We start from the raw sequence: 26,818 nt of genomic DNA, 5'->3' as shown, positions 1-26,818 counted from the left end.
AGATGCAATGTGCTCTGCCAACCCTACCTTTTTGGGTGATACAGCGCGAACTCGAACAGCCAGCCTGGTCATATTGGATCAGTGAGCAACGGGTCATCGTATACAAGAAAACTAACAACTTTGTCAGGAGATCGACGTTGCCAATCCATCTGAATGCAACAACGAAGTCCCTGATGTTAAACTCGGGACCGTCCAAGTCGGCGTAGTCCAGGATGTGACTGGTAGCCATCTCGAAAAATTTGGCAAAGGGATCAGATCCAGGTACGATGTCCGGATGCAATCGGAGAATCTGGTCAATGCGAACGATCATAGGAAAGTATGCTTGTGTTGCTCGGATTTTCATCATCTCGGGGGTACCTGAGGCAGCTGCCATCTTGTCAGAGAGGATCTCGAACGACTGGAGATTCTTCGTCTCGATGCACAGTCGCACGAGCTCCAAGACGGGTGCCAAGTCATGCTCCTCGATTGTCTCAAAGGGGTAAGTCACGGCTCTTCTCAATTTCATTGGGAAAGGTGGGAGCTCCATTAGCAATTGATCGATCATGCTGCTGACCAGAGCGGCGACGGAATTAGCCTCAGCCTTCGATGAGCGTTTCTCGTTCTTCATGCTAGATAGCCCGTCGATGAAGGTCGACCAAAAGCTGCGTTCAGGCGACAACTGCCAAAGCTTGGGGACAAACCTGGTACAACTGGGTGTGTCAACTCATGACAATACCGGCCAAGAACGGGACTGACGTGTCGTGGATATATTCCAGGCCGCGATCCCAGATAACGTGCAGGAACCAAGCTGCATCTTCAGCGATCGGTTTGGTGATCGACGATAATAGCACATCTTGCGCGCGACGCCGCCATGCTTCCATGTAATCTCGTCCTTGATCATTGTGCTCTGCTGCCTGGCGGACAACATCCAGCAACTCGAAGCGACGCGAGTTGGATAAACAGTTGGCGATCGCCTTATCAAGACTACATCAAATAGTTAGCGAGGCTCAGCAAATCGCGCTTATCATCCTCACAAAGCCTCGATTGGCTCCAAGCCAAACGTCTTAACGGCTTCCATGTATTGGGGAATGCCCCAAGCGCCGATCAGCTCGTCCGCTCGGAAGGCTTCCGCAGCACGAAGCCACAACTCCACGTCCTTCCACCTAATCGCCGTCGCAGCAAGCGCTTTAGCAGCACGAGGAAGACTCGGATGGTGCTTATCTGGAAGGGTCCCGAGCAGATGATTAACCATCCGCCGTTCTTTCGTGGACCGCTCGAGGGAGAGAGAGGTGGACAAAGAGGAAATGTCATCATCCAACACCTGGCCTGTCCAAACCTCGAATGGTCGATTCCCGGGCCATATCAAGAGAACCGTTCGTCGATACCCTATACCTCGTGTCAAGGGACAATGAACGGTTAGGGCGAGACCTGTCACTCACAGTATCTCAAAGTACCAGCGTCCTTAGGAGTGCAGCACATGCATGAGAATGCAAGGGCTCGTGTCAATGACAGTGCTCACTTACAATCTGCTGTTCGTCCGGTGGTCTGGCATTGAATCGTCCTCCGATGACATCATCGTCCGGGTCGATGTCCAGGTCTTCAATCCATACAGGTGTCCCATCGAGGTCCACCGCGTACTGGACCGTGAGCCACTGCTCATCAGCGTAGAGCATCACTACGTCTTCCCCACTGGAGTCCGGGCGCGCTTCGGAGCCACTAGACGCCCATCTGCCGAGCAGCGGCCTTGGTGGCTGCTCCTTTGCGACACCAGTGACGCAAACCTCGATATTGGCGAGATACAGCTGGAAACGTAAGCGTCGGGCAAGAGGGCGGAGGAGATCCAGCATGTGCGCATCAGAACCCGTCAGTCCGCCACCACGAAGTCGGTCCTCTCGGTATGTATGCTCAAGAAGAAAAGCAATCTTTTCTGGAGAGCCCTGGGAGGTCTCGCCCTGTCGCCAGGATAGAAGGACATGGCTTAGCCGCGCAAACGCACCGTGGATGTCGCGCAAACGTGGGGGTGGCGCGTCAGAAGTATGAATAAGATGATAGCACAGCGCGACACACTGGCCGCGCAGGATTGGCTTGACCGTGTATCCTGCGTCTCGGTACCACGCAGCGACCGAGGTCTCGATAGCACTCCTCTGGTCGATGGAGATCACGCTGGACATTCCACTATGTGAGAAGTGGAGATCGCCTCCTCGGAACTCCGAGGGCAGCACCACGAGGAGGCTGGCGAACGTTCCGGGCTGCTTCTCGTCGTCGAACGATGGCCGCAGGGCTTCAGCGTTCCAGATCATGAGCTTAGAGAGGCTACTCTTTTGCGACATGGGTTCATACTTGATGCCGAGGTCGCTGCAGATGGCGGGAAGTACCTTGGTGCTGATGAACGGCTCCCACAGCGGGTTTCTAACTTGGACCTGCGGATTGGTCAGCTGGCTGTGCACAATGGGGAAGCCCACCAGGGCGCACCTGGTATGAGGAAAACTCGCAGCGACCAGATCCTTTCAGCAGGTGCTGCGCCTGGAGGTCGCCCATAGGCAGCCCCACTGGACCGACGGCGTCGACATGTATGCAAGGATTTGGTGCCTCTGGATATGCGTGTTGTGAGGAAAATGCCCCCGTCGTCTCAAAGCCTCCAGTGAGCGCAGTATACAGATCCCTCTGATCCACACGATCCCGTTAGGTACGCGCCGGACAGTGGGTAGGGGACACAATGGGCGTACCGAGATGTCTAGAGATGGATTTTCGACAGGGCGAAGAAGTGAACTGGGCGTCGATGGTGTCGTACCCCTAGAGCTGGAGGCACTAGAGGACCTGTCATTGTCCCGCTTGGATGGGGTCGGTTGAGCCATAGGTCATGGATGTGGAGAGGAAAGCGAGGAGCAACGCTCAACCCTGCGGTCGCAACGTGGCCGCGGTGGAGTCTGAACGTTCAGCAGGAACTGGCAAGATGAGATGTTGAGGGCAGGAGGTAAAAGTCTTAAGGAACATTAGATGAGCGGAGTGTACTTAATGCTGATCACCTCAAAGACCTTCCGGCGCTTACCATTCATTTATCCTCGTCCCGAATGATAACGGCCGTCAGACTTACAGAATCCGCTAAAACCTTATGCTAATCATTTCAGAAATCAAATGGGGCCCTGTCCGTGGTAGCAAAACTTGCCATAAAACACAGGAATGGAAGTAACTTCCTATTCTCATAATGGAAACAGCCTTATTTATCGATTCCAAGCTTTGTTTATTGATACAATGCTACAACATAATAAACATATGTAAAATGTGAACTAATGGTTTTTATCGTAAACATGTGAAGAGAGCGAAGGGGTAACGTCAGCTTCATAGAAGGTCCGGCATTTTTCAAAATAGCACCACCCAGCACCACTACACCTCGCCACTCGCAATCCCAAGACCCGCTTAGCGTGAAATAACGAGCAGACGAAATACCTGTGCAATCATCGAGAAACAATCTATGGTTTCCGGAACTCGCACAACACTGTATAAATCGTGTTGAATGCGGTATAGATCTCTTCGCGGACCTAATTAAGTATAAACAAATGTCCATGATAAAGCCGCAACAACAACGTCGCTTACCTTTGCGCCCGTAAGAACAATCTTCCCAGATACGAATATAAGGAGCACAACCTTAGGCTTGATCATGCGATAAATAAGACCAGGGAACAACTACACGCATGGTACCATTTAGCAAGACTCAATCCACCGTAGTGGTTACATACCTCAGGCTCGTAGCTGCTGAACTGTCCGTGGCTGTACGCAAGACCCTCCAGACGGATGGGGAACTTCACGTCACAACTACCGACAATATTCTGGATCTTAAACTCAGAGAACTTGGCATCGAAGCCAAGCTTCTGTACGATCCGGGCGTATTTGCGCGATGCGAGCCGCGAATCGTCCTCGCTCTTCGCGCCGGTAACAACCATCTTGCCCGACGCGAAGATAAGCGCTGTCGTCTTCGGGTCACGAATACGCATGATGACCGCCGCGAAACGCTATAGGAGTGCGATGCGGAAGAAGTCCGACATTCACACATTCAATGAGTAAATACAAACCTTGGGGTTATACTCGGCATTCCGGGCGTGCAGGGCGATGGTCTTCAAATCCAGCCGGCAGTCCAGGTTGACTGTGGCAACGATGTTTTGCAACGTTGGGACGATGCCCTCGACGGCGGTAATGTGCTGCTGCTCAAGCGTAAGGGGCGCAGGCGTTGCAGGCACAGCAGTGGGCGCGGGAGTGGAGGGTCCAGCAATAGGAGCAGGTTGACTGCTCGCAACAAGCGTCTGACTCTGCGTTTGAGTCTGAGACTGCGCTGGTTGTTGTGATAGGGCAGGCTGCGACTGCTGAGGTTGTTGAGCTTGATAAGCCGCAAACGAAGGCGCGACAGGCGCAGGGCCAGGAAGTGCTAAGGCTGATGAAGCAGTCGCTGCAAGGTATGGATTTGGCGCTGCCGCATAGGGGAGGGCAAGGCTGGTCGCCGGTGGCTGCGACTGTTGTTGTGGTTGCGGATACTGCTGCTGGCGCACATTCGTTTGGCCTGAGAATGTGACTTGACGTGAAGGAAACGCGTAGGACATGATGGTATAAAATGCGGAATGTCCTGACAATTATTTGGATGCGCTCAACACAAAATGCAGAGGCAAGAAGAGCGTGGGAAAATACGGTGGCGCGGGATTTGGGGAAGGGGGGCTTGCTCGGGACGCGACCTCTCCCTTTATATATCTCAGAGATTCAAGCTCCGCACGAAAGTTCCGGCTTAATAATCTGCCCGAACCGAAAGTCAAGTGAGTCGGTGCCCTCGTTCATGAAAGCCTACTGTCGGTGCAAAACGTCCTGTAGGTACTGCTCCTTCCAGAAATTCTCCGTAGATGCTTCAGCCTGCTTTTCGTTCTCATTTCTCGCCTTTCATTGGGTTTGGTGAATTTTTCAATTTGTTCAGGCAAATATCAGAAGCTGCCGGCCCGTGAGCGCCAAGTTGCAGATTCTCAACACATGCCATCAATCAAACAATCTTCCAGTGGTCCTTCTGCCAGCATGCACACAATGGCTCCGGAGAGGCGTTCGAATTTTTTTAATCTGCTAGCGCGTACTGCTCAGTCGCCTTGACTCATATACTAGTGGAGACAATATCGCGGCCCTGGTCGTAATGCGGACGAATGCCGCAGGGCGTAGTATGTCACTGGCCGTTCACTTACCTCATCGGCAATCCCATATCGTAAACGTAGAGCTGTATTGTGCTATGCATTATGAAGGGTACAGCTACAATAGTACACGCTGTAGATTAGATACGGGCATAAAGTTAGCAGTCATCATGTCATAGAAATCGTCAGTAGTGGTCGCCAATGCCACTAGCATCACAGTATCAATCTCGCTCAATCAAAATCGAACTGCTGCTCTCGCGCGTCTTCAGGGACGGCAGCATTCCTCAGAAGAGGATCCAAAGATGCAAGCTCATCTCTGATGCCTGCGCGAGCAAAGTCGTCGAGCTCTTTCAAAAGTACTGCAACCAATTTCTAGTGGGAAGGGTCAATACCAGACGAGAGCGGTAATCGCAGCAGAACAATGCGCTTGCCTTGAGCTTATTGTCAATTTGTTTTATGGTGTCGCCTAGCGCCGAATTCCAGCTTGGTGGTGGGCTTCCCATCCCACCACCATGTACACCGTTTCCCCCGGCGAGCACAGCTGGGGTTCCGGGGCCAGGGGCATGAGCGATTCCCCACAAGCTAGCTTCGCCTTCATGCATAGGAGCTGCTTCAGCCCCTGTGAATAGATACGACACGCCTGGATGTGGCGAGAGAAGACCCAGTGGGCCCATCATGTGGTGGCCCGAGCTTGGGAACGGCGACGGCCCGAGAATCTTCGAGATCTTGTTGTATACTTCCGAGAGAACATCGAGAAGAGATAGAAGAGTTTGGTGGTAGTCAAGGGGAAAGGGCTATGGTACATGGATGGATGTCAGACACATGATAATGATGGGCGAGCGAGGAATACGCACGACGTGTGGCATGGTCAGATATGGGGCGTCGGACGTATCCGCGTACGACATCGTGTAGTCTGTAGCGCCAGGCTGCCTTTTCTGGGGCTTTGTCCTGAATAGACGCTGGGAGTATGTGTGAGTAGTGGTGCATCGTTGTGATTAAAATGGACATGCCATTCGTAGTCGATCGCCGTCTTCCTTGGGGGGATCCTTCATTGCATCGTACTCGTTAAGTACGTTGGAGAAGCCGCGTAAGAGATCTTGAGGGTCCTTGATGTCAAATAGATGAGCGAGACCCATCCCGAGCATAGCTAAGCGGTATGTTCTGAATGCGGGACAGCGTCAATCGGATGGCCAAATTCCGGACGGAGACACAGGCGTACCGGGCTTTCATGGCGGTATTTGGAAACGCCCTCTCTAGCTCGCCTCGAGTGACCATGATGGTATGGAACCAATGACTGCGCCTGGGGAGGCACTCGGTTTCGTCTCGTCCTCGTGCAGAGTACAAAGCAAATCGCGTACCCTTCGTGCACGTTCCGCAAGTATGTCAATGTGATGATGCGCTTTCTGACGAGCTCGCGCAATATCTCGACAGAGGTTCCTTGAACAGCGGGAGCACCATTGGTGCCAGAGGAGAGTGTGGATGGGGCGACGGATTCCGACTGCTGGGATTGCACATCCCAGTCACGACCCATGCTGGCTGCGTTGGGGGGCGGGGTGGGAACGGGGACAAACTGGAGACCAGTAGCGGAAGAGACGGATCCGACCTGAGGAGTGGACTTGAAAGAAGAGAGGAGATTCTGAGCAGAGGACTTGCGGCGCATATTAGGGCGATGGCCCGGCGCGTCGGACGTCTGAATGGGAGCCGCCATGGGCATGACAGGATTGCAGTTGAAAGCTGCCGCCATCTTCCCGCCCCCCGATCGGCTGCAAATGGCAGGAGCGTGCGGTATTGTAGCGAGATCCCAACAAGTCTTTCCAGCTCCGACTAGTCTCCGTTACGGCCCACGCTCTAACCGTGGAAAATATCACGCGTTTCGTATCCATCACGTGTGCCCTCATCTCGCGTGTCGATCTGATTCTTTCTCTCGCGTTCTCAACCTCCCGCTTCAGCCTCACCAGCCCTCTTTTCTTGCCTTCTTCAGCACATACCCGCCATGTCTGATATCAACGCCATTGCCAAACAGTTCACAGACTTCTACTACTCCACATTCGACACCAACCGTGCCAGCCTGCAGAGTCTCTACGTGCGTCGACGTCCTTCACGCTGATCTACGCGATCTATGCCGCTACAACATCCTGACAAACAGTGCTCTCTGCTATAGCGCGAGCAATCGATGTTGTCGTGGGAGGGCTCTCCGATTTTAGGTGCAGCCAACATCTCTGACAAGTTGACGGTGAGCACAACCATCACGGGCAACGCGTTCTCCATCTTATTGCCTGTCGTTGCAGACACTGCCATTCCAAACCGTTCAACACAAGATTACTACTCTTGATGCGCAGCCGTCATCGCCCACCGTGGCGAGTTTGATCGTCAGTGTGACCGGTCTTTTGCTGGTGAGTACGACCCATCGGAGGCTGTCCGAATCAGTGATGCCACAGCCTTTGTCAGGTCGACGACAGCACAAATCCCCTGCAGTTCAGCCAAGTCTTCCAGCTCATACCTGACGGCGGGAGCTACTATGTGTAAGCATATGATATCTGGTGCAATTGGTGTACTCTGACGCGTACCTAGCTACAACGATATCTTCCGACTCAACTACGGAGCATAATCAGATGGTACTCACCATATACTGTGAGGGTTTCAAGGCGGAAGGTTGTGTACGCGTTAGGCAGTTGACATTTTGTACTCCAAGAATTGCTCTCGCTATAATGAATGTAACTCTTTGCATATCATTCGAATGTTTGCCTTGAATCAAATCCATGGATTCTTTTGTACTGATGTTATCGCTACCTCGCAGACTGTCAATATACAAGCGGAGATCCGCGGCCTCTACATGAGAATGCCTGTACCGAAGATGCTTCTGTTCAACACGACGCCACGCCCATCGATAGCAAGTCATTCCCTGCCTTCACAAAGAAGTAGTCTCCTGAATAAATCTCTTCGCTTGAGCGTTACGTCCAAACAAGAGTCCAGTGGCGTCATACCGTACACAATCCCAGTCAAGTTGTTTCCTTGAGGGTTGTCCACTGTGCCGTTGGCCAGCAGGCTTTGCCACTCCGGCCGCCAAGCCAACTGGGTATTATCACGGAGAAGCTATGAGCGACCATCAATTATGAGACTTGAAAGCAAGTGCGTCATGTATGGAACGAGCACTAACTTGCATAGCAGCATTTTGATAGTAGGATGCTCCCGTATCATTTGCTGGAGAAAGAGATCGCTCTTGCTGCGATAAGAGCATGAGTCCATTCACTGCAATCATCGCCGCAGAGGAATCCGCCGGTCGGGGCGGATCGAGCGGCGCATTGAAATCCCTACACACGCGTTGTATGGAACATGTTCAATGCTCAGTCTCGAATCAACCTACCATGGCACAATTCCATCCGTAGGCAGGTGTGTGAGAAAATAAGCTGCCATGCGTCTTGCAGTGGTCAAGTAATCCAAATGACCGGTGTGCTTGTACACTGAGTAGGTGTGAAACCAAGCCATATATTAATGAATGGCATGTACGCTCACTATTTGAGAAGCCATAGATACCCCAGGCTTGGCCACGGCTCCAAGTGCTGCGCGATAACCGCCCGTTAGTTTCGCTGGAAGTAGGCAATGCTTAAAGTCCACACCTCCAGTTGGCGTAGCCTTGGGCTGTAAATTTTGCAATCACATCACCTGTGGTCGCGTTGTATTCGACAACGTGAAAAGAGGAGCCTATGTTTCGCGCATACTCTCAATCCACGTCTTCTGCTGGAAAGGTCTATACACAGACGCACCATCTGGTCGGATGTGATTCCGCATGGTCTTATTGGCATGAGAAATGGCTATCTCTCGTAGGGTGTTGTTGCCCGTTAAACCAGCAGAAACAAAGAGGACCTAAGGCCCAGTTCAGCGAATGTACATCTCAGTCGCAACTTCAGCACCTCAAGGTTCATCATATTGTCGATGATGACCTTGGGTCATAGTCAGAGATCAGCAGATGTAATGAGGCAGCTCAGGCAGTACAGACTTGAAAATCAATGGGATTTGGTGTGTCCCAGCTCCTCGTGCAGCCTACAACAGAGCTGAACCGTGCTGCAAGGTCGGACGCAAACCGATTCACTGCAGAAATAGCCGTCTCATTGTGCGGATTTCTAGAGAAATGCATATACCAGTGAGCTACGACAGGAAGATAGATCCGCTGCAGAACACAGACATCACAAGCTCCTCCACAAATGGATAGCTCAGAAACCCAACGTCATGTCCTACGCTATTGTTGCTCTCGAGCGGCACCTCTGCTGTGCTCCATTGACGACCAAGTGTTAGCCATTGCGTCGCATTTTCCGTATCCCAATTACAAAGTCTTGCACGGGTGTACATAGCATACAGCGTTGCAGGAAAGAAGCCCGATGTCCAAGTATCCGGCGCAAAATAGAGCCAATCGCCTGCGACACGGTCCGTGTACTGAGGATATTGTGTGGCACGGGAAGCCAGTGCGGTCTGCAGTATCTTCTCTGTAAGCAGAGGAGAATACAGTTCCCTAGGGGGAGCGCACAAAGACAAGCTAGAGTCGAGGGCCAGAGACAGTAGGCTCGGTCCTAGAACAAACATTGATAAGTTGCGCATGACAACTTGCTTGCGAAGGAAGACGAGGGCAGGCGATGGAGGCTGAAGAGATACTGTCCTCGCCCGTCTCGGCGGCTCGGTGAGTTTTAAAGACTGACCTGGTGCTATCCTTCTGACGGACCGAAATGAATGAAGGTGGTCACGAGTGACTATACCTGACCTTCATTCAAAATTGACACTCCGTGTTCCACGCGGCACCGGCCTGGAGAGAAGTCACATACTGTACGATGTTTTTTGAGATCCCAGAGTGGAGTGACCCAAGGGATGGAACTCCACAAGTGACATGTCGGTGGGAGTTCACACAGAACTCGAACTGGGCAAGAAACTGCTGGAGTCCAGAAGCACAAAGCGTGGACCATGAATTGAGTGATATGGAATGGAATGTCTTCAGGAATTTCAAGCGTAGGGCAAGGGTATCTGGTGTATTTCATCCGGAGAGACAATTGAGATGCCACAGACGGTCTCCCCAGAATGTCCATAGCCTAGAACAGGCAGAGGACCAGAGGATAGCGCAGTGCAACGTAGCAGAACCGTGGGCGTGTCAAGGCACCAACTGATCAAACAGCATGCCTGCGGAGCCAGAGAGTCAGACGAAGTGTTCAGCACTGCCAGCAGCCACGCCGGCTCGACTGCGGTGCCGTTTGGCTCAGTTTGGCTCACATCCCTTTCCGTCTTCCACTGCGAGGCATTGAACGCAGCCCTGCGCGTTTCTCTCGCGTGTTGCATTTCTCCCTCTGCCCGCACCCACTCATCCTTTATTTCACTCTAGAAAATGGGAACCACAAGCCTTGGCTCAGAAATCGTTGGAGTCATCAACAAGCTACAGGATGTCTTCTCCGCTGTCGGCTCCTCGGCATCCCAGATAGACCTTCCGCAGATATGTGTGCTCGGTAGTCAAAGTAGCGGAAAGAGTAGTGTGCTCGAGGTACTTTCAGTCTCCCAGAAGTCTCAAAAATCTCACTGAATGTGCACCAATGGGTAGAATCTTGTCGGCCGAGACTTCTTGCCACGGGGAACTGGTATCGTGACGCGGCGACCATTGGTACGGGCTCATGATATGCGCAGTAGTACGCATGCAGACACTGATGTTTTACGCAGGTCCTACAACTTATAAATCGCAAAGCAACTTCAACTCAACAAAATGGCACCACTGGTACGTCTGCATGTCTTCCTGCGGGCCCGTACCAATCGGTTCTTTTCTAGCGAAAGTCGATGGAGATGACCCAGCCGCGAATGCAGATGAGTGGGGAGAGTTTTTGCACTTACCGGGAGAGAAGTTCTACGACTTTGGCAAGATACGTGCGGAAATTGTCCGCGATACTGAAGCCAAGACTGGCAAGAATGCCGGGATTTCGCCACAGCCTATCAACTTGAGGATTTATTCGCCAAATGTCCTAACGCTGACGCTTGTCGATCTGCCTGGTCTGACCAAGGTCCCAGTTGGCGACCAGCCGCGGGACATTGAAAAACAGATCAAGGATATGCTGCTCAAATATATCTCCAAGCCTGCGTGTATTATCTTGGCGGTCACAGCTGCCAATACCGATCTCGCAAACTCTGATGGTTTGAAGCTGGCGCGTGAAGTCGACCCTGAAGGTCAACGAACGATCGGTGTTTTGACCAAGGTTGATCTGATGTGAGTACTATGGCCCCGTGTTCCCTGTCAGCTCTTGCTCATACATATCGGGCGATAGGGATGCTGGTACGGATGTTGTGGACATTCTTGCAGGGCGTATCATTCCGCTTCGATTGGGTTATGTTCCCGTTGTGAACCGTGGTCAGCGAGATATTGACACCAACAAGGCAATCAGCGTTGCGCTCGAATACGAACGCCAGTTCTTCGAAAACCACTCGTCGTATAAGGGCAAGGCGCAGTACTGCGGAACGCCTTTCCTTGCACGGAAACTCAATGTGGTAAGCTGATATTTGCTAGTATGGTGACGAAGGAGATACGATCATACTGCATCTAGATTCTTATGGCGCACATTCGGGCGACGTTGCCAGACATCAAGGCGCGGATCTCACAACAGCTGCAGAAATTCAACTCAGAATTACAGAGCTTAGGTGGCGCCTTGGGCGACGGCAACTCAGCCAACATTGTCTTATCAGTTATTACCGAATTCTGCTCCGAGTTCCGCACGGTCATTGATGGTAACACGAACGACCTTTCGCTGAATGAACTTTCTGGAGGTGCACGTATCAGTTTTGTGTTCCACGAGCTGTTCAACAATGGCATCAAGACTATCGATCCCTTTGACCAGGTCAAGGATGGTGACATTCGTACGATTTTGTATAACTCATCTGTGAGTTTGTTCACTTTTCGCGTTGCATCTCGTTTTGAGACGTGTCTCATGATAGGGATCAACACCTGCCGTCTTTGTTGGGACGCAAGCATTTGAAGTTATCGTGAAGCAGCAGATTAAGCGACTGGAGGAGCCCAGTATCAAGTGTTGTCAACTTGTCTACGACGAGTTAATCCGCATTCTGGGTCAGGTGCTTGCGAAGATTGTGAGTCGTTAAACCTATTGTCATATTATGCGATAGTCATGCAATAGTACAGCAAGCTTTCAGACGCTTTCCGGCCCTTCGGGAACGATTCAACTCAGTTGTAGTGAATTTCTTCAAGACCGCTATGAATCCAACCACAAAGCTTGTGACTGACATGGTTGCGTAAGGCTTTCTTCCCTTTCAACTGCTGATTTCTGTTACTTACAAATGATCCAGAATGCAAGCGTGCTATGTTAACACAACGCATCCTGATTTCCTCAATGGACACAAAGTATGCACTGCCGTCAGGTCTGATGTGTGCTGGAGTCTCACTATAATTTTGAGGCTATGGCGATTGTAGGTGACCGGCTCAATGCGAACAAGCCACCACCACCGAGCGTGGATCCTAAGACCGGAAAACTCGCACCAGGCCAGCTCAACAACAACAAGGATCTGGATGTAGATGTGAGACAGCAGGAGACAAGTTTCTTTGGCTCGTTCTTCTCGGCGAGCAAGAACACACCAAAGAAGAAGGGCGCCGCAGTGATGGAGACAGTAAGCACAGACTTGGTCGTATTTAATGATCTTCAATAATGCTGTCGTAGCCTCCGCCAATTATCCGACCTCAAGCTGCGCTCAGCGAACGTGAGACGATGGAGACAGAAGTTATCAGTGTGTAGCACTCTAATATTTTATTGAGCACGCCTAATATCTTCCACCAGAGCTTCTCATTCACTCGTATTTCAACATTGTCAAGCGCGAGATGATCGATATGGTGCCCAAAGCCATTTCTCTGACACTTGTCAACCACTCCAAGGACAACCTTCAGCGGGAACTACTCCAGGAGTTGTACAAGCCTGAAGTCCTCGATGACCTGCTCAAGGAGTCCGAGTACGTCGTCAGCCGCAGGAAGGAGTGCGTCCAGATGGTGCAGGCGTTGAACAAGGCAGAGGAGTGCGTTGACATTCTGACTCCCAACACAACCGCTGATGACTGACTGATCTGCTTTGTTTTTGTACAGGATCGTCGCTGGCGTATGATCGCCCTTGGCTTGCTGGGCGGATCTGGCTCCGTTTTGTTGCATATGCGTACTATAATAATACCCGGTATACATGGATGCTGGTGCTTAGACGCGGTTCGAACACTGGCGATATTGTTTTTGTTCATTTTATCTATGCCTTTCTCTCATCGAGTCGACCGCCATTCGGAGACCGCACTGAGGCCAGAAACTTGACTGTTGCAAAGCTCAAATCGACTTTCTTTAGCAGATCATTATTGCTTGCGAGCGGGCGTTCAGTTCTGACTATTCTCTTTTATAAAACTGTCATCGTCGTGAGTACGTGTCTTCCCGCAGTTTCATTCCCTTCGCCGTACTATCGTGGCCTTCATAACCCGTGGCCTCTGAGCCACCATCTTCAAGCGTAATCCCCAAGTATACGTATTAATAGATGATAACAGCGCATTCAAAAATCTGGGCATATGCAGGAAGAGTGATAGGCTGCAAGTTGAATGGTTCGCTGTGGGTTGTGAGTGAACAAATTCCCAGCGATACGAACATAATATGTGCAGGGCTGCAATCTACATTTATTCTAGGCTTCTCATATAAAAAGAGGAAAGGTCATTTAGGCTGACAACAACTTCATGTTGCATTTTAAAGAGAAGCACAGGGTCAATACCCGTCTCCGTACGACCTGTGCGACCTGCACGGGCGGCTGCTATCATAGTCAGTGCTCCCATCTTCAAATCCACTGCCAGATGCAGCATATCCACAGGAACTCGCTTCGAACTCGCTCAGTGGAGGAGCGTGGTGTTTGGCAGGATGGTCGCGACTTCCGGTGGGGAACAAAGGGGGTTGACCATGGTCTGCATGAAACCTCCTGGAACTCGAATATTGGGAGGTACAGTTGCTGCCACTGCCATCTGAAGTAGAGTCATGTGGATGTTGACGCAAAGAACCATGTTGAGAGCCAGACGAAGCAGACAGATGAATGCTAGGTGAACTAGCGCCGCTTTGGGGGCGCTGCCAGTGTGACGAGGACGAAGAGCTGGTAAAACCATCTGGGAAAGCGTAGTAATTGGCGTACTGATCTTGAGCATGTTCTGCACCAGCGTCCACTCGGTCCCTGCATGATTGCGCCAAAGAATCAGGACCGCCTGCAAGGTTAGCACCCTGGAGAGGGAATCTGGGAAGGCGGCCGCTTTGGGGCTGCCGGGAGCTACCACGGCTAAACTTGAAGTTGTGTAGTGGGGGAACTCTTGAACCAGAGTGACCTCGGTATACTCCTTCGTCGGAAGATCCCAGTTGATCCAGAGACCGTCCGGGGTACGTGCCGTCTGCATAAGCTGGAACAGGTAGCGAACGAGGGCGATTTTTCGACACCGGACACTGTGCGAGATGTGCATCCACATCCGAGCGCAAACCACGATGGCCACAAAGAGTGCATACAGTTAGTGGGCGGATGTATCCACCTGCGTGTTCAGAGTTAGATGACATGGCAAAGCCGAGGTAATCTGTGAACTGCTAGTTGCTGCACATCTGGTTGCCAATCATGCCTTTATATGCGTACCGGGACCACGCTTTGACTGGTGCTTCGCAAATCGCCACAAGTAGAGTGTGAAGACAACGACTTGTGCCTCCTTGCTTTACCCACATTACACTGAGCTTGAGCTAAAGCAATACACATAGGCATTGAAGCTTGAGAGCATCAATCTATACAATAAAATACTCCATGCTCACCATCCAGAGGCAGCTCTAGGAACTACCCATCTGAGCTGGCGAGCCGTACATACCAGCCCAGACAGCCGAGAGTTTGACTGTGCCACAATCTGCCCTTCGAAAACTATATAAGTAAGCACCCGGCGGTTTGATGATGACATGAGATGAGTCTGAAGCGTGGTGAATACATGAAGCATGTTACGTCGGTATCCTGACCTGGTTAATTCACTGTTGAGCTTGACTATCAGCGAGGTATCGAATTAGAATCTTGAAGTGACAAGTTGATAGTTGAATATTCCTCTTCAGCAGATTCTGGGCTTGTTGAAAGTCCCATTGTGAATGTCGGGCATTCTCTCAGGATACGTATCGAAGGTTGAACGGGATAACAGACAGGTGTAGGAAATAGACAATTGAAGTCAAATATAAAAAATTGAAGCAAGTCGTCCTCAATAGCGTCAGCCAGCCAAGGATACAGGTTCTCCCCCTTTACACTACATTTTGTAGCCCGCACGTAAAAATCCCTGGATCTCGGGCCTTGTATCATTTGGTGAGGTTGCTGGTCTTCCTGTGAGCCACTTCGTCGGTGCTGTTCAAAGGTGGGATCAACATGAGATTTACTAGAATCTTGTAAAAAAAAATGGAAGCTATGCCCTTGACTGCAACCTCAGATTCCGTCCTCTCAATCAAGGTAATCAAACGTTCATCATTCGGCTCATCACGGAACTGTAATTCACGTCGATATATCTTTTCGACGCGATCTGGCACCACGTTGTAAGCTGTAACACGCAAACCCGAATGCATAGTGCGGTCGAATCCTGCACGATTCTGGTGGCGCATCGAGTTGTGACGACGCCGACGAGCTTCAAGTTTTGTACTGATCCGCACGAAATGCGGGTGCACAAATGGCTTATTGGCAGACTCCGTTATGTGATGGGGAAGCTTGCATGCCTCCCGCAGGTTTCATTTAAAACCGCTGGGAGGATACAGTGCGAGGATGATGTGAGGTCGTAATTGAAAGAGTTTGGTAATTACGCAGTGACGCGCGATCCTGTGGTCCAGCTGTAAACCATCTTGCAAGTAATGCCCAGAAGGGGACCATAAGCCGTCCAACGCTCGTTTAAATTCAGCTGTTAAGCCCGCTTGGGAGAGTAGCGCGCAGATCGATGCGCCACGGAAAGCACCATGCAGTAGCTCGTCCACGAGAGCGGTTTAGATGTGCTCGGGAAAACCATGGTCCCTGAAAAATAAATAACAGCAAATCGTAGGCTGTTCATAGAACTGTCTGGGAGGCGAAGACCCTCGTGCACGTCTGCAAGGGTACTGGGTGCCGCGAGATCGGCCGTAATCGCTGGGCTACCGTAAGGCCTCGGTAAGGGAAAATCGAAATGACTTAAACATTTGGGACCACCGTCTACAGGGTTGAGGGACAGTGAACCGAGCCGGTCAACTGAAGAACGCAAGAAGATATGCTGGTAATCGGGGTCGTAGGGCCGACAGATCATCTTTTCATATTCTGCAGACCGTCCAACGGTGTCACAGCGGTCCCAGTCGATGATAGCATCGATAGACCAATCGTCGTTGACGAGGATGTTCCCCGGGGTCAAGTCGTTGTGTGAGAGCCCGTGCTTTGCTGATGAGTCCTAGTTGGGACTCCACTATCGATACCGCCAACCAGCCAAAGTCTCGAATCAGTACACCAAGCGTATATCCAGGCCTTTGTTCCATCACCATGTAGCTGCAGTTCCCCGAGTACCTGTATTCGAACACCCGAGGAACTGGAACTACTTCACCTGCAGAGCGCATGAAGTCCACAATTTTTTTGACATCCACCACAAGCGGCATCATCTTCAGTACCTTCTCATCGTCAAGAAAAAGGATCTGTGTGGCGGCTACAACAAAAAGGGGCATTTCCCGAGGTGGCGCGATAGTAGTAGCCACCACTGACATCCCGAATTGACCACGGGGGCGCAGAATTACATCTTCGACCATTCGCTGGCGGAGAGGGAGCAGCGAATGTTGATGCAGTATTCATCGGGCAGCTATAACACCGGCACATAGTCGCGGTCAGCTTTGGAAGGATGAAAGTATAAATACCCCTTACATCGTTTAGATATCTTCTAAGACGTGGCGCAATTTTTGCTGTCTTCTCAGTCAGATGCGATTATAAGTATCGGAATGAGCTCTTGTCTACAATTCATTCCTCGTACGGGGGTACGTCGACACTTCAGTTTCAGCGACTGAACGTTCTACTGGGTCATGAGGAAGTCGTGGTCAGGGATTGTGTATAATAACTTGAACTCAGCTTCACGTGAGGAATTATCATCAATGCGCAGCTTTCAGTGGGCGTAATCAACGTGTGATTTTGCCGCCAGTGCCGGTTCTCCGATCATGGTAGCTTAGGACTGGTTCCGCGATGTGATAGGTGGCTTACGATGGCCTATGAAGTGATAGTAAGGACAAAGCGTTGACTTTGCCCTTTATTTTGTACGATACAGTGAAGCCTTGCTCTCTTTAGCACTACCTGTGGCTTTGCAAAACATTTAGTACTGGATGATATGCGACTTTCCAAGCTGAATCTGAGTCAACTTATTTAATAATCGGACGTACTTAGATGTACAGCGGCGAAAATTCCTAACGTATGGAATATTCTTGAAACCCTGGCTATCCCTATATTTCTTCACAGGTGCAGATCTGACCGAGCCGTACAAGCCACCTGATCGATCTCGGCCTGTGTTTGATCACGAATGTCCGGCTACAAGACCATCGCCAACCTGCAAGCCAGCAGGGCGGTGGCTCTTTACGGATTCCAATCAGATGATGGGAGTATTCACGAGGAAGCCCACGCTACTGTCTCAGTACGGGTTGGCACGATTCGTACGTTCTCAGTAATTTTAAATGGACACTTTCAGTAAATGCACTGACCTCCATATACCATGAGTATAGCGCCTTTCAGGTGGTCTACATCTTCTTTCGTTACCTACCCGTCTGCTGAAACCCTTCCAAGCAGAGACGTCAGGAACGACTTCTTTGCACATCCCGCGACCCGAAGAGCCATGAACGAACCAACTTTAGTATGTACGGCCAAGGCTCACAATGTCACTCATCACTTTCTTATAGGGACTGTCCAGGGTGGCCCGCACACGGTGTTCAATGTCTAGTATGCATCGCATTAGACCAGACATGAAAGGCGGAGTAAGTTTTACTGAAAGTGTCACATGAGAAATGAGTATGTATATCAAACTCTTACAGACGGGGAAGAAGCCTATGAGTGTTGTATCCGCGCCACCGAGTTCAGAGGAGTCTGTAATAGCTCCGCCTGCGAGCTCTACATATCTGCCGTGTGGATCCTGTCCATAGATCTCGAGCATTGTTGCTCCTGCAAACCTGCATAAAATAAGATTTCGTGGAGAATATACGAACACCTGACACAGCATACCTTTTGACATGCGATGTGAACATGGAGGGCGACTCGACCAGATCCAACAAGTTTTGAATCATGCTTCCCTGAAGAGGCTGGAATGCAGTCTGGAATCATTTGCGATGACGACGGTGATCGTTATCATATGGTAAAAGGAACAATACAGGGTCAAATCCAATTCTAACGCGATGTGATCAGTAGCCATCCCACAGCCATGACTCTCATACCTACAATTCAGTCAGCACAATTGTACAGGGCCTATCGGAGTATCTCGAGCTTCTCTTCTCCAACAGCTCATGAGCCACGTTTGAGGCGTTGACTACCGCGACTGGCTTGTGGAACACCTGAACAAAAAATCAGTCGTCTGCAAGAGGGGCCGGCAAATGAGCAATGACATGAATGGTGCCGAAGAAGTACAACACCGTATTGCCCAGCCCATTGTGCAAACACCTTGTATTGATATCGGGATGGAAGCTGGTGAATGTTTCCCAGTAGAGGAAGCCATTTTGGGCCAGGTGGGAGCTAGCCGTTAATACTACGCGAACGATGAAGTGCAACGAGGAACACGAGTGCAAGGACAGCAGAGATGATAAACTTCAGGCTATAGTCGACAGACATGGGCGGCTGCACTCAAGCCGCAAAGTAGAGGACTTTACATCAACGGGACCAAACCTAGGCACTCACACCGAGATGTGGAAAACATGGAACAGCCAACCTATAGAAGCTAAGGAGTTAAGCATCCCTAGCTATCCTAAGACACAGTGACGTTGCGGATGTCCGTCATACTGAACCACCCGGAAAGTCTCTCTCGGGCCCGTCTTGATGTACCACCGAGTAGGAAACCGGGTATCGGACAAGGACAAGAACGGCTAGCGCAACAGGCACGAGTGAGGGATGATGACAACGCCGCAATGTCAGGCCGGGACAGAAACAACCAGAGGCGTACACATAACGACATTCGCACATCGAAGGCGGACGTCAGTGCTCTGCAACCAATGCCACCACACTCAATTGTGCTTCCACTCTCACGACAGTGTGTGCGTCCTTGCACTTGAATTCCAAGTATCGACGTCAGATTCAGAACCTCGCGAGCTGGGCACCAGCAATAAAATCACCCTGCCTCCAGCATTTTGGGCCGTAGAATTTGAGGATTTTTATATGTTGGGCTCACCATATAATCAAACCAATGTGCTCACCAGCAATCTCTTTGAAAATATCCCCAGGCATGCAGAATGAGACAACGTTTACAGCACTTGTCAATGATGAAGATGCCGGCATAAAGCGATCCGAGAGTGAATGCGCGGCGTCTCACATGCGTGACTCAAAAAGGCATAGCCGGCGCCTCGGAGTGTTGCGATGAAGTTGTAAACTAAAATGTTTACAATGTGAATGAATTTCGATACTTATTTCATTATGAGACAGCGCTTAGCGCGAAGTAAACGGCATTACTAGTATGACGAGAGTTGAAGTTACATGAGCGATTGAGTACAAGAACACAGAGTACATTTAGAAGAAATCTCATGTCGCGCATGAAATGAATAGAAAGTGCAAAGCGCAGCATTTCACTGACCATTCCGGGATTGGCCGTTCGAAGGGAAGGCCGCGTTGCCATTGCCGACACCAACGCCACGTATATTCGCGTTGGAGCTGTTCGATGCGACATAGCCGCCAGATTCCACCGAGGGTATAGACCCGATGTGAGAGGAGCGATGTTCACTGTGGCGTGTGCCAACCATACGATCAGCACTTGACGACCCATTGGTACCCGTATCGGTCGGCCGCTGAAAGCTGTTTGATCCAGCACCAGATCGCATGCCTGCCCGGGTTCTGTGCCCCGAGTGAGAGTGGACTACGGTCATCGGCGTCCGAGAGTTCTGTGAAACGGAGAGGCGGACGGTAGAGGAGGCCAGATTGCTTGTGACAGTGAGAGTGGACGAAGGAAGGTTGCCGACGCCGCGCCGATCATCAACTTGGTTGGTGTCCCCCACGTCCGGCTGGATTGGCTCGACGGGCTGAGGCCGGATAGTTGTGACTCGAGCTGGATTTGAATCGATCTGAGGGGCGATAGCTGAGTCTTGTACGATGACGTCCGTCTGGACTTGTATCATTGGCAAAATGTTCCGATGGGGAAACACTCTAGTCTGAGTACTGCTCTGTACCATACCGCCTAGTCTCCGTCGCCTGACCGGGCACACCAGATTGTGATGAGCACTATCTGCGCGATGATGAACCTTCTTACAATCCGGGCACCGGGTGTAGTGCGGATCATGATAAGTCGAGGGCGAGTTTCGAGGAGTAGAAGACATTGGTGGGTTGTTAAAAATCACTGTAGAACGGCCGAGCGAGACTTTTATACGGATGCAAGCATCCAACTACATGCAATCGTCAGTACACTGCAGGACACTGCGGGTGGCGGCAATGAAGTGCCACAATGTGGCGTCGTTACGAAATGAGACAGTGCTGTACGAGTGCCATAAAGCCGATGTATAGCTTCTAGAACTAGCTCTGAGTATCTGCGAACGGGCAGTCATCAATCAAAGAAGCACTCACTGATACTTGGGAAGTGGTTGAATTGGCCTAGATTACTCGTGTGCCACCAGAAGCACCGAGTTCGTTACGAGAAGGAGGAGCAGAGTGCCGCTCCAAAGTCGCTGTGATGTATGACGTTCGATGTGTGCGACTTGAATTAGTCCGAGTAGAGTCACTTGCCTCTGAGTTGGAGGGGTTTCATGGGAAGGACCACCGTGGCGTGCACAAATTCAAGTCAAAACAGATCCGCTACGTATCACATACTAGCGTGTCCATAAAATACTAGCTGAAAGGAATGCCAGAACTTTGAGCGCACTCGCACCAGAAGACGAACTGAGCAATTCGACTTATTTTACCATCTTGCATAACTGTGTGGAGCGTGGCAACGGCGAGCTCGGTTGTCTGTGCTTCCCATGAAAAACAGAGCACAAATGGAATCCTCCCGCTGACGACATTTCAAGGGTCCTGTGATTGGCATCTCGATGCAAGGCTTGTATGGATTGAGCAGGAGACGTGAGGCATTACTGGGCATCTGGCACTCGAAGCGCAAGATATATTACGTTGCAAATTAGTCTGTGTTGGTTTCCATTTGTCGCGCGTGTGCTAATATTTGACAGCTGCGACTCAACCGCAACGGATTGGTTGCATTCTGCTTGGGTCATGCGACTTGTTTAACGCGGACATTACGGCCGCGATAACGGTGCGTGCACATCTTGTCCAGCGGAGGCGTATGATTCCTATTGAATCTAAAAGATGAGTCTGGACACCAAAACATGCCTCGCTCTCAACGTGGTTCCAGAGTGTCAGAATACAGTGGTTGATGTAGTACGAATGAAGTCTTGCCGTTAGAGGCAATTCGGGGAAACCCGAAAGTCGAGGAGCAAGGTTCCGCCGCGGTGGCGACGCTGACGAACGCCTGCGGCATCCAGCTGCCGCGCATATAGTCAGGGTCTCGCAGAGCCCCCGCTTGGACCAGAACCACTTGCATCTCGAGGCCCACGTCGACAGTTCTCTCGACGATGCAGCTCTGGTCGTCTGGGCTGCGCGCCCTCAAACCGACTGGAGGGGGTGCGATACTGCACCACCCTCAACCGTCTCATGTTCGCTCTATCCACGTCTCATCATTCGTTCCGCGTCCCCATGTCGGGCAAGGTACTTCGACTACGCAGACAATATTCAAACAGACCCGGACGCTACTCTCGCGCTTCATCACGCACCTTACCGCCCCAGGCACCCTGCGTTCGCCTCAGAACTTCCCCGCTTCGGCTCGTTCTCTGTACAATGGCCCCACCCAGATGCGCACAATTCAGCAGGGCTTATCGCTTCCTGCTCGCCATGCCCTCTCGCGCCCACTGCAGGCTCCCCACCTTCCCCGTGCTCCCAGTGTTCCTCGTGGAGTGAGTCAAGTTGGCTTGGGGCTCGCCCGCAACTTCTCTACCGGGCGTCCAGTGTTCCAAAACCTCGTCGAGAATGTGCCTGTCGCTGGGCGAGCGTTCTGGGAGGCCGATTGGGAGCTGAAGATGAACAAGGAGAGGGAGAGGTTGCGTATGCAGAAGGAAAGCAAGAAGAACAGCAAGAAGGCTAGCAAAGAGATGTCCAAGCCGAGGAGAGAGGCTAAGCCTCTCGCTGCGACTGTCGAGGAGGAGAGGAAGGCCGAGATGGACCACTACTTCCCCAATGTCATCGATTCCGAGGTGACGACCCACCTCCTGATTCCGCTTGCGCCGACGCCCGCCTCGCGCATTCCTCTTCCCGTCTCTCCTCAAGTTTCTCCCTCTTCGCACCCGCTTCTTCCATTCCCACTCCTTTCAAGCTTGCATAGCGCTCACAGCACACAAACACTCCGGATTTCGTCGCTGTTTTCTCGCCTCGATGCAGCACATGTATTCCAAGATCCGGGCGTCCACTGCGAGGCTCACGGGGATCCCTCTGGACTGTGCACCCTCCTTGAGGTGACATTCGAAGGATGGGACGAAGCTAGAGTGCGGAGTGTACTGGGGGAAGCAGGGCGCGGCTGGTGCGTAATCGACGAAGTCCGAAAGGATAAGGAGAGAGAAGACAGAGAGAGGATGGAGGATGTTTTGGAAGCCATGAGCATGGACAGTGAAGTGAGCTGGGGAGACAGCTTAGAGGATGCGCAAGGACTCACCGTGGATCCTTCGCACTCCTTGGTCCTCCCCACTCTCGATTTCTCCGCCTCCTTTCCTCTTCCTCCCCGCGTTTCATCCCCGTCGATTGCCACACCTCTGTCGGACCTCGAGTTCCACAACGCATGGACGTCAATGGAAAGCGTTTCCCATGGCGAATCGGCACATCGATTGAACTCTGCAGGATCGGAGTTGGAGTCGAGTTGGGTCGGATCCGATATGGGGGTGGCCCAGCCGGATGTGAATTCTGAGTGGTCTCGCGGGTCCGATAGTAGTTGGTGTGGTTTCAGTTCGTCCTTCACAGCTAGGATGAACGATGCGGATCGCCCTGCAACGCGCGTCCTCTGAAAGATTTTTTCTTTTGAAATATTACTCTATGTCGACTCGTTTTCTGTCATATGTATCATATGTCCGCTATCCGTATTTTCCTGTAAAACATCGGACCTAATTGGCTTGCATAGTGAGGAAGGATTTGTCACTTGCTAGCTAAATATACATGAACTAGTGGATGCTCCCGCCGGCCGTGGACACATACGGCTATGGCTTCCCATAGGCGAAGGGTGTCGCTGCGTCGGCGCAGAGGACGAGTTTGGTATCTCCCGCGCGCTCTACGCGGACCACGTGCAAAATTGTAGTTTCGGTTTCTCAGCATTGGCAACGACTCGGTCACCGACGTCTCTTCTTGTTCAACTTTGCAAGCAGCGCTGGATACGACATCGCCGGCGTGGAATGACCAAGCGAGGCGCAGTGATCTGGACGCAGGACGATTACAGACCAGCGAGCGCGTCATATGACACGACCGACGCCTGCCATCCTGAGGGGAATCAGGCTCCCGAGACGTTATAAAGCCAAGACGTCTGAGACCATCCCCGTCTCACCCTCTCTCCCCGCATCATCCCCATCGATCGTTTGGTCAGCCGCCATATCGTCCCTATCTGCCCCCCGCACCGCCCTTGCTCTCTCCTGTGCCCAGAGATCCTCTGTTCCCGCGAATAGACTTGCCGCCTTCAGGCTCTCCCAAGTGCGTTCAGCAGGCACATAGATTCACTCACCATCCTCACCGTCCCCGCGCAGATCAGTAGAACTATCACAACTACAGCAATCCAAAAAATGCCGCCTGTTACGACGCCTGGCCACGAGAAATTTGACATTATCTACATTGGAGGAGGGAGCGGTGGTGTTGCTGGATCGGTGCGTTCGCCTGTATACATTGATTCTGACACTCGTCTCACATATCTCTACCGTTAGCGCCGCGCCGCGTCATATGGCGCGAAAGTCGCGTTGATCGAGCATTCAGAAAGGTTGGGCGGTACTTGCGTGAACGTTGGTGCGTTCTTGACCAGAACTACGCGCATATATCCGTGCAGAATGCTCACATCATCCACTATTCATAGGATGTGTCCCGAAGAAGGTGTGTAATATTCTCTCCTGACCACCTCAGTATGACGAGGGGCTGTTGCGGCTTCGCGCATATGGAACTCAACCTGCACAGGCAGCCGGCTGAGTTGTTTGAATGACAAAGCAACTCAGAAGGCTAAGCTCCATGCGTGCACAATCGCAACCGCCCCATTTTATACGTTACACTTTGGCTTAAGCCTCACGCAGCATATTAATTGATGAATTTCGCAGATTATGTGGCATGCTGCCGATATTGCAGACAAGATCCGGCACGCAGCTGGATACAAGTTCCATGGTCCAGGCATCGGATCTCCTCAGTTCGATTGGGCGTCATTCAAGCCCCAGCGTGACGCCTACATCCGGCGGCTGAACGGGATCTACGACAGCAACGTCGCCAAAGAGGGTGTCGAGCTGCATCACGGCCATGCACGTGTGCTCTCGCCTACCAGCGTGCAAGTGACCCGGCCCGATGGATCGAAGTACGCCTTGCAAACAGACAAGATCGTCGTCGCGACCGGTGGGCGGCCGACGGTCCCCTCTGACAGCGAGATCCCTGGTGCAAGCTTGGGTATCGACTCAGACGGCTTTTTCGACCTTGAGCAGCAGCCGCGTCGCGTCGCGGTCGTCGGGGCGGGCTATATCGCCGTCGAGCTGGCAGGCGTGTTCCATACGCTCGGCAGCGACGTACACATGGTTATTCGCGGTGACACCGTCCTGCGCACATTCGACCCATCTCTCGGCGAGGTCCTGACAAATTGGATGGAGCACACCGGTATTAACTTCCATAAGAGCCAGAAGGTCGTGCGCGTCGAGGGCGCGCCGGGCCAGACGCTCACAATAAACACCGACAAGGGCACGAAGGTCGAGGTTGACTGTGTGCTGTGGGCCATTGGCCGACATGCGAACACGGAGGACCTCGGGCTGCAGGAGCTCGGCGTGAAGATGGACGCGAAGGGCGACGTTGTTGTGGACGAGTGGCAGAAGAGCAACGTACCGGGCATTTTTGCGCTCGGAGATGTCTGCGGCAAAGCGCTCCTTACGCCCGTAGCGATCGCTGCAGCGCGCCGGCTGAGCAATCGCTTGTATGGAGGGGAGCAGTACAAGAACGACAAGCTGGATTACGAAAATATCCCGACGGTCGTGTTCTCGTATGTGTAGTCTTCTTGCCTGGCTGTCCGCGGCGTGCTGACCGGCCTTTTGAAGGCATCCCACCATCGGCACCGTCGGTTTGACAGAGCCCGAGGCGCGCAAGAAGTACGGTGATGCCAATATCAAGATCTGTGAGTGGGCATTATCCTGCGTAGCGGGTCCCTAATGAGCGTTCTACATCGCATCACAGACAAGTCGTCGTTCCGCGCGTTGTACTTCTCGATGCTCCCCGAGGATCACAAGGAGCCCTCGATGTACAAGCTGATCTGCGCGGGTCCTGAGGAGCGAGTTGTTGGCATCCACATCATAGGGCTCGGGAGCGACGAGGTCATGCAGGGCTTCGGCGTTGCAGTGAAGATGGGCGCTCGCAAGCAGGACCTGGACGACACGGTGGCGATCCACCCAACGTCTGGCGAGGGTCAGTGGTATTTATGCTGCGCGCGTTTTGATGATCCAGTCACTGATTCCTTTCATTGCTGACAGAGCTTGTGACGCTGCGCTAAACATGGTGTCATGCGGACAGAAAGGAAGAAACAGATGCGTTCTAAATGTAGCTATATTCGTACAAGTACAGTCATAACGAGGATAGAGTTCGAATGGTAATTCGGGTCTCGACCTTCCCAAAGATACGACGGGACGAAGACTGTTTGCCCATCTTCAACTTCGACACGTTGCTGTGTACATGCTGTCCGCTTTGCAGACTCGTTCGACAACAGCGTATTCCCGTGGGTGTTTTTCGGATTAGCGAGACTGGAGTGAAGAACATCCAGCATTTGGCCGTGCGGTAGTACCTCAACACATATGTTGATGGCCGGCATGGTATGTTCCAGTACTGCATGAACCTGAGTCCTGAGGCTCTACTGGTGATCAATGTGGGCTGTGCTCCCGGATGCTATCACTCTGAGAGTAGCTGTCAGTCCATCATGAGAATTCATAACATCTGACAGTCAGAATCCGGTAGATGCAAGTACAATCATTGTACCTGTCATCAATTGCCTGCACTTGATTTCATGTCCTTACAATGGCCAAAAAACAGCGAATCGGTCCGGTTGATAGTTCAACAATCCAACCATGGGAACAGTTGAGCTGCTCCACACTGTATCTGCGCTATATCTACGGTTGGGGCGAGGGGCAGGCGCCTGAGTCCGTTTGCCTCCGCCACCAGTACGCTACAACGCGCTACTCCCTCAGCGAGCTAGTACGCCAGAGACAATCAATGTAAGCTAGTTGTACGATCGCGATTCAA

At 51.8% G+C, this 26,818-nt stretch overlaps 11 protein-coding genes across 11 annotated transcripts; 4 read left to right on the top strand and 7 right to left on the bottom strand.

Annotated features, from left to right (window-relative positions):
• Window positions 1-3,449: 3,449 nt before the first annotated feature.
• On the bottom strand, window positions 3,450-4,571 carry FIBRA_07233 (uncharacterized protein; the record flags this gene model as incomplete). Its single annotated transcript, XM_012328926.1, has 4 exons — window positions 3,450-3,518; window positions 3,574-3,663; window positions 3,717-3,989; window positions 4,050-4,571. 4 exons carry the CDS (start codon window positions 4,569-4,571, stop codon window positions 3,450-3,452), a joined length of 954 nt encoding a protein of 317 aa, XP_012184316.1.
• A 795-nt stretch (window positions 4,572-5,366) lies between these two features.
• FIBRA_07232 (uncharacterized protein) lies at window positions 5,367-6,040 on the bottom strand (the record flags this gene model as incomplete). The annotated part of the gene is made up of 3 exons (XM_012328925.1): window positions 5,367-5,507; window positions 5,654-5,929; window positions 5,990-6,040. The coding sequence occupies 3 exons, from the start codon at window positions 6,038-6,040 to the stop codon at window positions 5,367-5,369; spliced, it is 468 nt and encodes a 155-aa protein (XP_012184315.1).
• A 90-nt stretch (window positions 6,041-6,130) lies between these two features.
• Window positions 6,131-6,849, bottom strand: FIBRA_07231 (uncharacterized protein; the record flags this gene model as incomplete). Its single annotated transcript, XM_012328924.1, has 3 exons — window positions 6,131-6,296; window positions 6,355-6,435; window positions 6,494-6,849. 3 exons carry the CDS (start codon window positions 6,847-6,849, stop codon window positions 6,131-6,133), a joined length of 603 nt encoding a protein of 200 aa, XP_012184314.1.
• A 279-nt stretch (window positions 6,850-7,128) lies between these two features.
• FIBRA_07230 (uncharacterized protein) lies at window positions 7,129-7,743 on the top strand (the record flags this gene model as incomplete). The annotated part of the gene is made up of 5 exons (XM_012328923.1): window positions 7,129-7,218; window positions 7,297-7,368; window positions 7,424-7,528; window positions 7,584-7,657; window positions 7,707-7,743. 5 exons carry the CDS (start codon window positions 7,129-7,131, stop codon window positions 7,741-7,743), a joined length of 378 nt encoding a protein of 125 aa, XP_012184313.1.
• A 256-nt stretch (window positions 7,744-7,999) lies between these two features.
• FIBRA_07229 (uncharacterized protein) lies at window positions 8,000-9,713 on the bottom strand (the record flags this gene model as incomplete). The annotated part of the gene is made up of 10 exons (XM_012328922.1): window positions 8,000-8,061; window positions 8,120-8,228; window positions 8,293-8,446; window positions 8,500-8,596; window positions 8,649-8,695; window positions 8,753-8,798; window positions 8,855-8,999; window positions 9,047-9,076; window positions 9,133-9,256; window positions 9,319-9,713. The coding sequence occupies 10 exons, from the start codon at window positions 9,711-9,713 to the stop codon at window positions 8,000-8,002; spliced, it is 1,209 nt and encodes a 402-aa protein (XP_012184312.1).
• Window positions 9,714-10,500: 787 nt separating this feature from the next.
• On the top strand, window positions 10,501-13,255 carry FIBRA_07228 (uncharacterized protein; the record flags this gene model as incomplete). The annotated part of the gene is made up of 13 exons (XM_012328921.1): window positions 10,501-10,653; window positions 10,711-10,770; window positions 10,827-10,881; window positions 10,932-11,364; window positions 11,423-11,642; window positions 11,699-12,031; window positions 12,087-12,236; window positions 12,289-12,398; window positions 12,453-12,507; window positions 12,561-12,770; window positions 12,821-12,887; window positions 12,938-13,169; window positions 13,237-13,255. The coding sequence occupies 13 exons, from the start codon at window positions 10,501-10,503 to the stop codon at window positions 13,253-13,255; spliced, it is 2,097 nt and encodes a 698-aa protein (XP_012184311.1).
• A 751-nt stretch (window positions 13,256-14,006) lies between these two features.
• On the bottom strand, window positions 14,007-14,555 carry FIBRA_07227 (uncharacterized protein; the record flags this gene model as incomplete). Its single annotated transcript, XM_012328920.1, has 1 exon — window positions 14,007-14,555. The coding sequence occupies one exon, from the start codon at window positions 14,553-14,555 to the stop codon at window positions 14,007-14,009; it is 549 nt and encodes a 182-aa protein (XP_012184310.1).
• Window positions 14,556-16,061: 1,506 nt separating this feature from the next.
• On the bottom strand, window positions 16,062-16,878 carry FIBRA_07226 (uncharacterized protein; the record flags this gene model as incomplete). The annotated part of the gene is made up of 2 exons (XM_012328919.1): window positions 16,062-16,571; window positions 16,627-16,878. The coding sequence occupies 2 exons, from the start codon at window positions 16,876-16,878 to the stop codon at window positions 16,062-16,064; spliced, it is 762 nt and encodes a 253-aa protein (XP_012184309.1).
• Window positions 16,879-19,911: 3,033 nt separating this feature from the next.
• On the bottom strand, window positions 19,912-20,655 carry FIBRA_07225 (uncharacterized protein; the record flags this gene model as incomplete). Its single annotated transcript, XM_012328918.1, has 1 exon — window positions 19,912-20,655. The coding sequence occupies one exon, from the start codon at window positions 20,653-20,655 to the stop codon at window positions 19,912-19,914; it is 744 nt and encodes a 247-aa protein (XP_012184308.1).
• A 1,242-nt stretch (window positions 20,656-21,897) lies between these two features.
• FIBRA_07224 (uncharacterized protein) lies at window positions 21,898-23,373 on the top strand (the record flags this gene model as incomplete). The annotated part of the gene is made up of 1 exon (XM_012328917.1): window positions 21,898-23,373. One exon carries the CDS (start codon window positions 21,898-21,900, stop codon window positions 23,371-23,373), a length of 1,476 nt encoding a protein of 491 aa, XP_012184307.1.
• Window positions 23,374-23,815: 442 nt separating this feature from the next.
• Window positions 23,816-26,075, top strand: FIBRA_07223 (uncharacterized protein; the record flags this gene model as incomplete). The annotated part of the gene is made up of 8 exons (XM_012328916.1): window positions 23,816-24,046; window positions 24,100-24,216; window positions 24,274-24,352; window positions 24,420-24,436; window positions 24,655-25,571; window positions 25,627-25,703; window positions 25,763-25,990; window positions 26,056-26,075. 8 exons carry the CDS (start codon window positions 23,816-23,818, stop codon window positions 26,073-26,075), a joined length of 1,686 nt encoding a protein of 561 aa, XP_012184306.1.
• Window positions 26,076-26,818: the final 743 nt, after the last annotated feature.

This window comes from Fibroporia radiculosa (genome assembly GCF_000313525.1).
Source record: "Fibroporia radiculosa TFFH 294 genomic supercontigs, scaffold12217, whole genome shotgun sequence".
Lineage (NCBI taxonomy): Eukaryota > Fungi > Basidiomycota > Agaricomycetes > Polyporales > Fibroporiaceae > Fibroporia > Fibroporia radiculosa.
Note: the sequence above shows the minus strand (reverse complement) of the source record. Positions and strands in the feature narration are given on the sequence as shown.